At 37.7% G+C, this 14794-nt stretch overlaps 2 protein-coding genes across 4 annotated transcripts; one reads left to right on the plus strand and one right to left on the minus strand.

Annotated features, from left to right (window-relative positions):
- Positions 1-8: 8 nt before the first annotated feature.
- On the minus strand, positions 9-8429 carry gabpa (GA binding protein transcription factor subunit alpha). 3 transcript variants are annotated; one of them, XM_005945881.3, is made up of 10 exons: positions 7816-8429; positions 5394-5471; positions 5158-5302; positions 4956-5040; positions 4639-4863; positions 4335-4529; positions 4190-4246; positions 2990-3115; positions 2403-2595; positions 9-744 (listed from the first exon to the last, which is right to left on the minus strand). In XM_005945881.3, exons 2-10 carry the CDS (start codon positions 5468-5470, stop codon positions 522-524), a joined length of 1326 nt encoding a protein of 441 aa, XP_005945943.1. In that variant the 5' UTR covers position 5471; positions 7816-8429; the 3' UTR covers positions 9-521. The 3 variants fall into 3 exon arrangements, with proteins under 3 accessions (XP_005945943.1, XP_005945945.1, XP_005945944.1); XM_005945883.3 differs by having other exon boundaries at positions 5394-5474; XM_005945882.3 differs by having other exon boundaries at positions 7439-8429.
- A 1809-nt stretch (positions 8430-10238) lies between these two features.
- On the plus strand, positions 10239-13947 carry u2af1 (U2 small nuclear RNA auxiliary factor 1). Its single transcript, XM_005945880.3, has 4 exons — positions 10239-10346; positions 11848-11935; positions 12158-12224; positions 13192-13947. Exons 1-4 carry the CDS (start codon positions 10303-10305, stop codon positions 13332-13334), a joined length of 342 nt encoding a protein of 113 aa, XP_005945942.1. The 5' UTR covers positions 10239-10302; the 3' UTR covers positions 13335-13947.
- The last annotated feature ends 847 nt before the right edge of the window (positions 13948-14794 follow it).

Raw genomic sequence — 14794 nt, forward strand, 5'->3', positions numbered from 1 at the left:
CACAGCTATTAAGAAAATGCTTGCCACTTTATTCCCCCAGTGGACAAAAAGGGTCCAATAATTCAGGGAACAAACTAAATAAAATACAAAACGGGTCCTCTATAAATGGAAAATATGAAAATACACTTGCCCTTGTGGCTATCAAAAACATGAAATACCGGTATATACAGTGGAAATGGTCCTAACTACAGACAAGGAACACACAACACAAAGCTCTTAACTGGATTTTTTCAGTCACACTCAAGCATTCAGTGACATGCACGCAACAATCAGTAATCAGAAAGACATTCTCCCTTCATTCTGAACACTCTTCTCTTGATTAGAGTAACAGAAAAGCTAAAAAAAAAAACTTCACCTGTCTCAGTCTAACTTGAATCAAACTGTAAAGACAATAATAAAGGTGGTAATCCATGCTGATCAGAGACCAGCTTTGCATTTCTGTGTCTGAGAGACGTTTTTTATCAGCGGTGGAGCACACGTTTTGTCCGCAACACTTGACAAGCGCTATAATGTGACGACCTTCAGCTGTCCTTGTCTAGCGTCGTGGTGGCCAGGGTCACTGTAGTGATCGGCTGCCCGATGCCGTGCATCTGCATGCGAGCCAGTTTCTTCTGCTCACACTCGGTCACCAGGCTGTTGAGCTCAGCAGCGCTGTAGCCAATCAGAGTCCTCAGGTCACACACAAACTTGTAGACAAAGCGCTTTCCCTGCACCTTGCAGATCATGTCCCCGTCGTAGTAGTATCTGAATGAAAATGCAAAACTCAGAATCACACCAAAGTATATCAACTGATGAGAGACAACAGATATGCAGATGGCTTTCAACAAATGAATAATGGACAATACATCAGTGTATCCGTTCTTTTATATTACAGCAGCTTTACATTTTAAAATATCAGAATAATCAGGTTTGTTTTAAGTTCTCTTAGTAGCAGAAAGAACCTCTCTTCTTCCTCTTCATATCCTCCTATCTTGGATCGTCACTCCTGCCTACAGGCCATCACTACTAGTGTGACAGTCAATCAGCTAAATATCAATGGCAATAAAACTTATCCTGACTTCACAAAATAAACCATTTTGTTGTCTCTAAAGATGGTTGTCAGGTCCACACTTCCCAAAGCGTCAAAAGTCTTAAAGTCATCTTGAACAATACTCTTTATCGTCCACATCACATTCGGCCTACTACCACCCACTTAAGATTTCTAGACTTCTTTCTCAACACAGCACTCAAGTCCTGGTTGCCTCCCATTTGGATTCCTGCAATACCACTCTCTCTGGTCTCCCAGAAAATCTCCTTAATCAGCTCCAGACGGTACAGAACTCTGACCATATTACAGCCATTCTCATCCAGCTTCATTGGCTCCCTATTCCTCAGCATATCCAATGCAAGATTTTCCTTCTCGGTGACTTGGCAGCCCCATATCTTTCAGACCTCCTTCATCCTTACACCCCTTCCCTTTGCTCAGCTTGAGCTGCTCTCCTGCTGAGCGATGAGTGCCAGAGCCTTTAGGTGTGATGCACTTTGTCTTTGGAATTTACTTCCACTTCACTTTTATCGCCTAAATTCTTTGACACAGTTCAAATCACACCTCAAAACCCTGCTATAACTAAGCTACCACCATTTCATTTATAAAGTGGGCACTACATGTATAAAGGCTCATTCACACCATGGTGCCCTGCTCTCAAAAACCTGACAGATGTCACGCTGTCTGTGAAGCTGGATTTAAGATATGTGTTTAAAGTTTTGAGCGCCATCTTCTGTCAGTACAGAATGTGTCATCTCCAGGTTAATTGGTTAATTACTGCTAATAGACTTACAGTAGTTTATTTTAGCTAACTAATAACCCCCCCCCAAAAAACCCAATAACTCAGTCAGAAAAAAGGGCACTGAAACTGAAAATAAGGGGATCACTCTTCTGCTGTCCCTGGCTGCAACAATGACATTTTTGTTAAGAAATCAAGGCTCTACTGTCCACTTTCACTCTGTCTCTTAAGCAGTAAGTGGTTCTCCGTTGTTTGGCTAGCTACACTGACAGGAAAATCCCCCTTTTAGCTGTAATGTTCAGGCTTGCAAAGGGTGTGTTTGAAGGGCGCCAAAAAATAAAATGTACTATTGTTTTTATTATTGTTATTACCACATAAGGGAAACAGTCGGCATCATCGGCCTACTACTGGAAATATTCTGTTTTAAGAAGACTGCTGTCTGCGTCTGCAGGAGGAAGCCTTGCTAACTTGCAGCTACACTCTAAATCGACTTGTACTGGAAAGTTGGCAGCATGTTTAAAGTCAATCTCACTGCACCAGACATTTGTCTGCGGTGCCTGTGAGGTAATGGCTTATGTCTGGCTCCAAACTTTAGATAGAGTGCCACAAAAAGTTGCCATTAAACAAAAACACACAAACCTGAGGGCTCGACTGAGCTTCTCATAGTTCATGGTAGGCTTGTTCTTGCGTTGCCCCCATTTCTGTGCCACGAGCTCAGGCTGGTTGAGTTTGAACTCTCCCTCCTCGCCTACCCAGGAGATGCAGTCTCTTGCGTCCTTGTCGGTCAGCAGCTCGAGCAGAAACTGCCACAGCTGGATCTGACCATTGTTACCTGACAACAGAAAAACAACACAAAGTATTTGAAAAAGATTATTCAAATAAAATGTGTGTATCTGTAATAAAAAAGACAATTTAACAGCCACAACTGATTAGAACATAACATTAGAAATGGTAATAGGAGTATTTTGTACCATTACTAAATCTGCCAATTCTAAATGTATTCAACTATTTAGTCTAAAATAGCGCATTAAGGAAGGTTTTGTCAGACAAAATGGCTAAAAACGTTGCATTTTCAGTTTGAATGCAAAGCAACATTACTGTCAGATTGTAAATTTAAAAACTAAAACCTAAAATTGGTGACAAAACTATCCCTGAACACTTTTGAAAACTTTCTGACTTTACAAAAAGTGAGTTGCCTAGAGAGCGGCTGTGTGCGTGTGTCCTACCTGTACGGTTCCCAGGTGAGCTGCGCTCCTCCCCTCCTGAAATGCGAGGTGCTCTGGGACCACGGTTCTGTTTCAACACCTTTATAGCAGTGGGTGTGCTCACTTGAGCTGGGATTATCTGCACAGCTGGAGGAACAGATGGGAAAACTCTTCATTAACATGTGTTTTGGATCTGAATCTATTTAATAAATAACTTCCTGTTAAATATATGGATTTTGTCCAGAGTTTAACGAGCAGAACTATGTGGAGGGCATGGTCATGTATAATCAGACAAGATAACCCAAACAACTGAGGGAATTTACAAAGTTTAAACATAGCACAATAAAGTTGATTATCTTTATCTGGACTTTGGTGATGAAATGTCTCTCACTGAAAACACAATGTTCCCTCTAATTTTTCACGTGTCTGAGCGAACACACAAACTCCCTGAGCGGTCCCTTGGACCACTGTGAGCAACAGCAGACGTGTACACTGTGGTCACGCCAGCATCGAATCCATCCAAGTTACATGGTTTATTAAAATAATCAAATTACAGCATTTACATTTATGTTAGACTGGTTTTAATTAACTGCTTTAGCCCACTTACAATGAAAATTAATAAATAAATCTTGTCCATGACCTGTTTAGTATGTTAACACTATTGGAAGTAAAAATAACTTGAACTCCAATTTTGAAAACAAAATTTTCTTTCTTCTTTTTTTTTAATAAAGCTGACTTGTATTATGAGTCAGTGGTCTGGGACAGAGTCCTGTAACTCTGTCTGCAAAATACAGTATATAATGACCAATGTTGGGCAATTAATTATATAGTTCTTCAAAAAAGAGTTATGCAAACAAAGTTTTTTGCAGCTGTTTACCTAAAAATGCGGCCAAGGCGGGTTTTTTTTTTTTTTTTAAATAAACATTGCAAACTATTTACAGAACATCGTTCTAATTCCATACGGGAGCAGACAGTCACTTACTGACTAACACTGCAAAAGAGAATTGTCAGAGTATTAATTTTAATTTCAATTCAGGTTAGATTTTTTTTTGTGCGCAACGCAGATTTTCTGTGCGCAGAGACCGTGCCAGCAGTGCGCAATTGCGCACACGCGCAGCTTAGAGGGAACATTTGTTCATCACTCATCCATTTGAGTTCTTCAGTGTAAGGTAAACAGTTATTTTAATTGTCTTTTGGATGATTTTTCACGCTAACACTTACGCTGATCAATCGTGACGGTGGCGTCTCCTCCAGACTGGTCCTGGCTGGCCAACACGTCTGAAATTAGCACAAAATATTAGTTTCATTTTGGCATGAAAACACATTTTATTCCATCAGCTGAAACAAACATTTGAGTCAGACCTACATTTGCGAAGGAGTTCCAGGTGACTCCAGAGTATCTCTCCATTGGGCACTTTCTGAAGGAACTCCTCCTGAGTGAAAGTGCAGAGGTCTCGCCCTGGGATGTGAATGCTTCCTATTTCCATCTCATCAATGTTAAACTCTTTCATTACCCACACAGCCCAGTGGATCACCTGATCAGCAGACCAGAGCATAGGGTCTGAGGAGAGAAACCTCACACATTACCAACCGTGTTTGTGTCTTTGTTTGTTAGCACAATAATGATTGTTTTCCACTACAATAAGGTAGTTCATTCAAGTATTCCTCACCGTACGGTATGCCCAGGCGGACTTGCTCTTTCCGGTAGCCTTCGAGAGCTGCGGCCCAACGTGTAACCTGCTCTGAGGTCTCATCAGACAGGGCAGACCGCTCTACAGCAATAAGCTGTCCCTCCTCCACCAGAGCACCCTCTTCCCCTGCTGCATCTGGATCAATCACTACTTCAACTGTTTCTACTGGCTTTACAATCTCCAAGATGTTCAACCTCTCCTCTCCTAGAAACAAAAGTAAAAACAATGCATTTTAAAATGTACTCTCTCTTTACTAACTTGAGTACTTGATATGAAATGTGTCACGCTTTTGGTACCTGGTTTGGTTATTATCTGCAGGCTGAGCTGCACTGTGCCATCGGTCTTTACTCCCTGATCGAAGAGACTGTGATCAGGGTGGAGCTAAGAGGAAAAGAACAGATAAAGCGAGACAGCAGTGAGAAACAGTTCAACCCAGGACCAAACAAAAATCATTTAATCATGAACAGATCATGAAAGGTGTCAATATCTAATTCTTACCTGAATGTCCTGCAAACAAATTTCATAAGCATCCAATGAGATTTGGATACGAGGCTCCAAAAGCTTCTTCAGATTACCAATTGGTTCGTTTATGTCGATATCTTGCTGAATCAAATCTGACGCAGTGATGGTCTGCTCCTCAACACTACAAATCAAATAACATGAGACAGAAATGTAAAACCACAGCTGCTGCATGAACAAATTAATTGTTTTATTTATGCAATCATCACTCTCACCCTTCTTCCAGGCATGCCTGTTTCTCCCGTTCATCTATCTCGATCTCTATCATCTCTTCTGGCTCACTTTTAGACATTCTGCTGGGAGATAACGTTTTACCAACACGAATATAAAGTGACACATTAAACAAAAATTACTGTCAACCAGATAATCAGCATAAAAGAAAAGAACCAATAAACTCTTAATTAGGTAGCTGGCCACACTACCTAATTAATCACTTAAAAAATGCTAAAATTAAACTAAAACTATAATTAGCTTCTATCCTCCTCCTCACTGTTAAATTAAACAGCTAATTTCAATTAGAAAACCCAAAAATCTATCCAGCACATCAAATTGATGTTTGTAGTGATTATTAATGGCATTCCATCCATCCATCTACTCTTGCTTATCCAGTTTACGTTCACAGCTGGGCGGGAGTCCAACCCAGGTGATGGTGCTAACCAACACAACACCATGCTGCACTGACTTATCAATGCATGTGCTTTTGTTTTGGTTTTTTTGGAATAACTTTATAACATGAGATGCACCATTATTTTTTTTCAGATCCAAAGTAGGCCTCTGGGGGTCACTACACATGTAAGAAGGACTGGTCCACATATATTTATATGGGGAAAGAGTCTTTGTTACCTTAGTTACTTTTAGACAATCCATAAACAAAAATATATTTTAATCAGAATTTAATTAACCCATTTGTAAAGACTAATATTAATTAAATTTATTTTTAAATCACAAAAATTATATTAAACAGCCAAAGTTGGTGCAAGCAAATTTTGGTTTTGTAAAACAAAATTATAACAAATACAGTATGAAATCATTAAACAAAATTTATCTTTTTAATCAACTAATAAATAAATCAAGTAATATTTTTTACCTAAAATTGTAAAAAAAAATAAAATAAAAAAGCTGATTTTTGATAGAACTAATAATCATTTAAAATACTAGTTTAAAATTAAAAAGAACTAAATAAAAGTGGATATTTAATTGATCTTTTATTCTTCTACTAAATTTCTAAACTTACTTTCTTAAAAATATTTAAGTAAAAATAAAGTGAAAATAAACATAAAAGTGGTTGTTTTTGATATAGTTTGTAATCTTCTAATAAATTCCTAAAATAAAACATACTTGAAAAACGATATTTAATAGATCTTTTAAACTAATAAATTATTAAACGAATAATTACGTTCTTTAAAAAAAGTTTAAAAATAAATATGAAACTAGGTATTAAAAGGGCAATATCACTACAATAACACCTTTCTGTTGTAATTTCTTTAATCGAAGTAATACAAACAACTAATACATACTACAGTGTAAATAACAATGACGACTTCACTGTCGTGTAACTTAAAGAGCATACTGTGCCTGTTAAATAAAACAGGGCACTTTGATGGGGGTTTTCTACCATAAAGGCCTCTCAGCCTCGACTCCTCATTGGCCGTCTACAACAGTTCAGTGACTGCTAACGTTAGCCAACTCGAGGGCGAGGCTGTGGCTTCTAAAGGCCAACTAGTAGGCCAGTAGTTACAGAAAATACTAACCACGTATAACTACACGTCCAAAAAACGTGTTGGAAAAATTCACCAAACTCAAATTTATGCGTTAGGCTACACGTGTACAGTGAAGCAGGCCTACAAAAAACAAGTTAGCTTCAATATAGCAACGCGGGGCGAGGCAGCTGCATTACACAACCATCGATCCCGGCGTGCTAAACAACCGTGAAAATATCCTATAAACTCCGAGTGCTTCGTAACTTCAGCAAATCTTTGTTAAAGCACACTTTAACTCTGCACGTAGAAAACTTTTAAAACGGAAATAGAATAAACGGAAACAAAACAGCATAGGGCAAATGGAAAGGAGCCGGAAATCCTGGCTAAGGTTTTACAGCGTTGCAAGACTTCCGAGAGCAGCGATGATCGATCCAACGACAAGTTTTAGAGGAAAGCGACCGAGATACACTGAAACAACGCTCGTTTAGACGTGTAAATGGATAATAAGGAGAAGAAAGAACTAAAAAAATCTGTTTCACCGCGTATGGAATTATACCCACCCTGAGTTTGTGGTTGGACGGTAATCAGCACCGCGACAGTACGCAGCTTCTCCACTGTGCTGTTAGCAAAACAGCTAACTAGCGACTGCTATAACAACCAACGTTATTTCTATTTTCAAGCCGAAGAGGAAGCAAAAGTCCGAGGGAGCCAGCGTTAGCCTAGCCTTTGTGGAAGTTGGCTAATACTGTGGGTTTCTGCCTCGTAGGTGGGCGGCCTCTTCCCAGCAGGCTGACTAGGAATCAACAACACGCTAGCTAGGTTAGCTTTGCTGCTTGAGCTACATAAAATAGCGGGAACACCCCAGATACAACAAACGTGACGACGGTGTGGTACATTTTCCTCACAACAAGCATATCTGTCTCTGAAATAATCATACCTCTTAAAATTTAGACCTTCAGAGATGTTGATGTTCTATTGTGGAAGATAATCGGCAAAAAAATGCACACAGTCGAGAGATATCATGCAAGTTTTTAGCCAACTACACTCAATCTGAGGAGGGGCGGAGACTAACCGGAGAGACTGTAGTTACCTTAAAGTCTGTGTAGTGGAAAAACCGCCAGCTAAATGTTTCAATAGTAGCTGGACGTGCCTTTCTCAGCTCCAACTTTGTTGCAATTTAGGAACAAATGTCTAGTCCAGATGTATCCTGACTAGATAGCATTAATGGCTAAATAAAACTGCCTTTTAATAGGACCAACTGTAAATATAAAGGTAGTCTCTTGAAAATGTTACCATAAATTTAATCAGTTTTACTGCAACCATGCCCTCCCGTAACTGATTTTTAGTTTTTCTCCTTAATGTATGCTACAGACTGTTTTCAGTACTGAAAAGCGTGTGAAAAGCAAAAGTTTTGTGCCGGGCTATTTCAAATATTTCCAACAGTTCCTCTGGGCAAAGAAATGAGCTGTGTGCATCCCCACATGATCCCCTATCTCAACTTCTTTTTCCTTTTAGGAGTAGGCTGAATTTTCTGCCTTTGACACACACTACCTCTGTAAAAAGCAGATTTCTACTAAGATTATGTTATTCTCGCATTTTTTTTTGGTGTTCTCTTTTCTAACAAGTTGGGGTTTCTTGCTTTAAACTTCATTTTAAGTTGCTATTATATTTTTATTTCTGGTTATTCCTACTTTTTATTTTGTACAAAACACTGTGACTGTCTGTGAAAAGTGCTACATTATAAGTAAATATATAAACTTTTCAGGGTCTAGTTTCAGTTTTTTGTCCATGCCTATATTGATGTGCATTATTATCACTGATGGGATTATAACTAATAGGAAAGCTAAATCATTAAAGTTTTATAGAAAAGCGCTATACAAATACAGGCCATTTACCATTTACTTTGATTGGTATAGACCCTACATGTGTTTTTGCTGTTCTTTTTTTTTCGTAAAGGAGCCGCAAACATAATGCAATGGACCAGCCAATCTATCCACTAAACATGTGGTTATGTTTCCTTTTGATTCCCTGTAATGTTTTGACATGTAAAATATAGAGATTACTAAATAAATATCTTCTGATGAAGTCCATAGCATTCATGTTTCCTTATTTTATTTGTAAAACATTGCAAGTCGGTTTTGTGTATCACTTTCATGTATTTCAAGGCGTTAGATGTTGCATTAATTTATCATTTTGTTTTTTTAATGATGTAATATGAAAATGTAATCAAGAAAGCTAAATCGGTAAATTATTAAACCATTTCTAAGGAAAACAAATACACACACGTACATGTGAACTATTGTTAAATCCTTCATTTAAACAGGTTGATGCACTGAGATTGAGATCTCCTTTTCAAAAACATTTGTGTACAGAAAGAAAAAGAATACAGGGATTCAGATGCAGATCCAATGAAATCAGAGACTTGTTGCTTGTTCCATTTAAATCTAAGTTTTGATTTAATAGTAATCAAAGAGCAGAGGTAATCAGGCAATCTTTGCAGTATAACTTTGGAAATAAACATCACACAATGCTACCATCACATCTTTTCATATTATAGCAAGGTTGAATAAGAAAAGATTCTGCTTTGATAAATTACAACTGTGAGACTGAATCAAGAAACTTGAAGATGGATGCAGAAGCATGTATATTAGCAATATTACCATAATAACACAGAGACAAAATTGTGACTTGTAAAGCTATGTGATGACTAATGATTGAAAAACAGAATTTGTTTCAAAATATGAATCCAATCTTTCCTTTTGATTTTCTTCACAGGTGTTCCACATAGGTCTTAAAAATGAGACTAGCATCCAGGCAGAGTCTTAAACATCCATAAGAATCAGTAGTTTCATTTTGTTTCAATATGGACTGGCTGGATACTTTTAAATAAGCATGTGTATAATATAGACCTCATTTTATCAGAATTTAAAACAAGTTTAAGTTGATTAGTGAATTCTGAAATATGTCAACTCTAGATTTGCTAGATTAAGGATCGAATTAGCTGGATATAAAATAAATAATCAGATGTAAAATCTGTAAGAGTATGGGGCTTTTGTACAAATATAAATGATTTTTCTCTGTTGAGGAATATTTTGGGAGTTTCTAATCTTAAAAAAAGAAAAGGGGCAAGAAACAAAAGAAACTTTAACACTTGAGCCACACATAAATAAATAAATTTTAACCGTTCATTGTACAGGGGATAATTTAACTTAATGATGCCACCATTATGCAGTTGAGCACGTTTTACATTTTAAATTTAAATGACAGTTCCCTATGCTGGCAAAAAATAATTTTACAAAGATACTATGCATGGGTGCCTTATAAACTGTTAAATTGTTTTATTATTAGCGCAGACAGAGGTTAGGCTTTTACTTTGGAGGCCCTTTACCGGAAATACAATTGTTGACGCTACAAGCGAGCCAAGATGGCGGAGTACCTAGCATCCATTTTTGGGACAGAAAAAGATAAGTAAGTATTTAATGTTAACTTGGTAATTTCAGTCTTAATTTTCATCTGTTTATCCTATGGCTACTTTTTGCTGACAGGATTTAGTCTTGTGGTATTTACAGCATGCAGCTGGCTAGGCTTCTGTGGCTTTATCTGCTAGCGCGATATGCTAGCTTTCGCAAGTGAAAAACCGCGCCGCTCGTGCTAAAAGCTAGCTAGCAACATCTGGGTGATGAACAGTGCTGAGCTGGTCAGAAAGCAATCACAGCGGGTAACTTTAAATGAAAATATAGTAAATTCATATTCGAAGTTGAGCGTAAGTGGTGCACAAACTAGACCCTTTATTGGCGTTAACAAATATCATACTTTGTAAAACTCACACGTGTTTGAAACAATGGAAACCTCCAATGTACTACAAGTGCTCCTTAATCGCATTTAGGTAAATGAACTTCGTCTTTGTAATTTGTCTAGACCGCTATTTTATTCATTGCACTTTTTTTTCTATTGTCCTCTTTCCGGGTTGTAACAGTTAATTTGCTGAACCGCCAACAAAAAAGCGTTCTTATGCCCAATGAAGCAACGTAGCCTCGTAGAAATGTAAAGCAGACATTGAAATGAAAACGTGTAAAACTTCATGGGTTGTTATTAATTTTTTTTTTAATAATAATACTGAGTGAAAACTGTTCAATACTGAGTAAAATGATCATGTAAAGTGAAAGTGGAATGTGTAACCAGCAGTAGTTTGGGTGTATTGGAGCAGTGCGATTATGAAGAAATTGAGCTGATTTTTTGTACAATAGAATTTTGAAATTTACCATTTAAGTAAATGGTACAACTCGAAGGTGACGGAAACGTACTTTTTTCAGTATTATAAACAATTCTGAAATATTGGGCCATACAGTCATCCGAAACAACAGTTGAAGAAGAGTGTGCAGGCAGGAGTGTCAGGGGTGAGACCTGCTATGATGCATGGTTTGGAGATAATGGCACTGACAAAAAAACAGTTGAATATGCTAGATTGACATTGAGAATGACCTTGATGGACAGGATTAGAAATGAGTATATATGTAAAATAGGATGGCTCAAGTTAAGTGATTTGGAGACAACGATAGAGAAGCAAGGTTCAGATGGTTTGGACGTGGTGAAAATACTGGACAAAGGATGTTGAATATGGAGCTGCTAGGAAGGAGGGAAACGAGGAAAACAACAGATAATTGATGAATGTAGTGAAGGCGGAAAGGCAGATTGAGGTAGGAGCAGCTGGAAGAAGATACAATGAAATAAGAAATAATGTCAGTAGTCATGTAAACTACCAGGAGTTCACAGGGTTTTACATACTTGTTCTTTTTAATGTTATTTGTTATGTGTTGTATGTTTTCTAGTCCCATCTAGATCTTTTAGGGTATCAGTTTGTTTGGTTTTTTTGTATTCAGAAATATTAATAAACATTGTTTTTATGTTTACCTCACCTGAGAGTACAGCCTCCCATTTTTCAGTGCTCTTAATATATTTTGTTTTACAGGGTGAACTGCTCTTTTTATTTTAAAATTGGTGCCTGCCGACATGGTGACCGCTGCTCCAGATTACACAATAAGCCGACATTTAGCCAGGTAAGTTGCCGATCCTCGAGTTTTATTTCTAGTATTCAAATTGATAAAAGAGCAGCACAGACCTCACAGAAATGGCAGATAAGAGTTAATAAACTGCGCACAAAATAAAAGTGTACTTTACAATCACAATTTTTGATTTTGGGATTGGCTTGATCTGCTAAATATTGTAATTTGATACCCAATGTGTATAAGTGCTCATCATCATCAACATTTGTGCTTCAGACGATTGCCCTCCTGAACATTTACCGGAACCCCCAGAACAGCGCCCAGTCTGTGGACGGCCTGACCTGTAAGTAAAAAAAAAAAAAATAGGCCATTATTATTATATATTAAAATATTACTATTATTAAAAATGTGGTCTGTGAGTGTCTGAAAAGTTATTTATTTTTTATTGACCTTTACCCATGTTGTGTCTGTTTGCCACCCGTGCTGCTGCGAGTAGGCAGCAGTTGAGATTTAAAGTGACACAATGAAGCGAAGCTTATCAAGCCCTTTCTAATGGTTTTATTTACATAGTTAATTAAAATCAATGTGTTAGCTGTACTTACAGAAACACGCCAACTGAAAAGTGTCTTCTATCTGGAATATAGCAACAATTACACTGTGTATAGATTATTCATGTCTACATCTTAAGCACTTATTCACTGGATTTATTTATTCTGTTATTTATAACAAACTGTTGGTTAGCTGTTTTTTAATCTTATTCGACATTTGTTACATTTAAAGGTTAGCTTGGTTTAACCTGCGTTGTTTGGATCACAGACAAATTAGACATTAGAGTCTGAGGTTTACTCTGAAAGAGCGTTCTGCGTACAGGGATTTTAAGACCGATATACTGATAATGACATTTGCTGATATTAAAATCTAAAATATTTAAATATATCTGTGGATATGTTTTATTTACTTTCAAGCATATAAAGTATAAACAGATTTCCCAAACAGATGCGAGCTTTCCCTGGCTCTGCTCAGATCAGTTCCTAATTTCTTGCTCCAAGCATAGGTTGCCAGTGCCATTCATGACGCTGTTTAAGGGTGTTTCTCAAGTCTCTTCTTCCTTTTTTTAAAATTTTCATTTATCAGATATTTTGAATGCTAACTCACACCTATTAATTTAAAGAAATGCATTTGCACTTTAATTACGTTTACCACCTGAAAACGAGCAGTTAATGTGAACTGACCATTGATGTCATTGCAAGCAATTATTTTATGCAACTTAGTGTTTGTTGCTGAAACTGTGAATTATCTTTAACCACTAGGTACCATCAGTGACACGGAGATGCAGGAGCACTATGATGAGTTTTTTGAGGTAATTCATTCCCTTGTGAAGTATTTCTCATGTTGTGCCTCTCTGCCTCAAACCATGACCGCACCACTTTTCCACTGGTGCATTTGTTTCTAACCGTGTTTGAGGTAATTAACTCATTCACTGCCAGCCATTGGCAGTGAATGAGTTAAACCCATTGACTCATTCACTGCAATTGACGGCTATAGACGTCAATGGCAGTGAATGAGTTAATGAAGATCCATTCTCAAGAACTAAAAATAAAAGATGCAAAGTTGTTGGATTGGTGTGACATCATGCAAAATATAGTTTTTGTTGGGCAATTGGATGACAACTGATGTCATTCTGATGTCTGTATGGTGAACGTCAACCAGCAGTTAGTTTGCTTAGTCTAAGATAAATACTGGATATGGGGAACAGCTTGGGTTAAAACAGCTAAATGTTGTGTTCATTGATTTGGAAAAAGATCTATTTTGGTGCTCTTTCAAAGATTTTACATGCGTATCTTAACTAACTGATAGCTGCTGTTGCACATTCACTGAACAAACAGAAGAGTGGGTTCAGATATCTTCTTCAGCTTCCCACTGAGAAAGGAGTCGTGCATATTTTCCTTTAACGGGCTCTTAACTGATTTGTTGTAGTCAATGCTCACAATGCGCACACAGTGTTGGGAAGGTTACTTTTAAAATGTATTCCACTACAGATTACAGAATACATGCCCGAAAATGTATAAATGTATTTTGTAACGTATTACGTTACGTTACTCAATGAGAGTAATGTATTCTGAATACTTTGGATTACTTAATATATTATCATGTTTTTTACAACTGCATGAATGTACTATTGCTGTGTGATTTATTACTATTACTGAAGGTCCGCGGCTCCGAACCGTAGTAAAGGGACCTCTGGCTAATACGGCGGGTTCTGTGTCGGGCTCATAGCTGAAAACTAGCTTTACTTTGTCGTGTGAGTCAACTTTGCTAGCGAGAGACAGAGAGGGTTGAAAGGCTGCTCCAACGGAACTTATTGTTTCGGAGGAAAACAGGAACACAGTGTACAATTGAGTCTTAATAGCTTACTTACAACTGGGCTCATCAGGCACTCTTCTTGGCTGCAGTGGTTATTATTATATTTACATGCTTCCAGCTCCCGTTTTTCCTCGATGACAGCTTGTACTTTTCTACTTCCTTTTTCTCCCTCCTCACGCTCACAGACACATAACGGGTATGGCAGTCCATTCTCCCTGCAGCACGGACTACACTGCCCATGAGGCTACATTCTTTAGAGCTATGCCTGTAGCATTCTGTAGCTTAGCACAACAACAACAACAAAAAGGCGCTCTCTCACCCAGGAAACACACAGTCGCAGAGAGTCTGTAACCATGGCAACCATAACGCTGCCACCTGGAACATAGCTGTCAAACAAAACCCAAACAGTCCTGACCCACGACAATATGAAACAGGAAAATACCGCCGTGTAATCCATTTATTTCAACAAAGTAACTATATTCTAAATATCACCTTTTTAAATGGTAACTGTAACGGAATACAGTTACTCATATTTTGTATTTTAAATAC

This window comes from Haplochromis burtoni, unplaced genomic scaffold (genome assembly GCF_018398535.1).
Source record: "Haplochromis burtoni strain Fernald_Lab_line unplaced genomic scaffold, NCSU_Asbu1 Contig_462, whole genome shotgun sequence".
Lineage (NCBI taxonomy): Eukaryota > Metazoa > Chordata > Actinopteri > Cichliformes > Cichlidae > Haplochromis > Haplochromis burtoni.

Excerpts from the sequence above, each read along its gene's own strand:
- gabpa (XM_005945881.3), bottom strand. The coding sequence starts at position 5,470 with ATGTCTAAAAGTGAGCCAGAAGAGATGATAGAGATCGAGATAGATGAA. Across the intron at positions 5,303-5,393 it reads CAGGCATGCCTGGAAGAAGG|TGTTGAGGAGCAGACCATCA; the intron begins GTGAGAGTGATG and ends TTTGATTTGTAG. Across the intron at positions 4,247-4,334 it reads CCTGGAACTCCTTCGCAAAT|ACGTGTTGGCCAGCCAGGAC; the intron begins GTAGGTCTGACT and ends TGCTAATTTCAG.
- u2af1 (XM_005945880.3), top strand. The coding sequence starts at position 10,303 with ATGGCGGAGTACCTAGCATCCATTTTTGGGACAGAAAAAGATAA. Across the intron at positions 10,347-11,847 it reads TTTGGGACAGAAAAAGATAA|GGTGAACTGCTCTTTTTATT; the intron begins GTAAGTATTTAA and ends TTTGTTTTACAG. Across the intron at positions 12,225-13,191 it reads GTCTGTGGACGGCCTGACCT|GTACCATCAGTGACACGGAG; the intron begins GTAAGTAAAAAA and ends TTTAACCACTAG.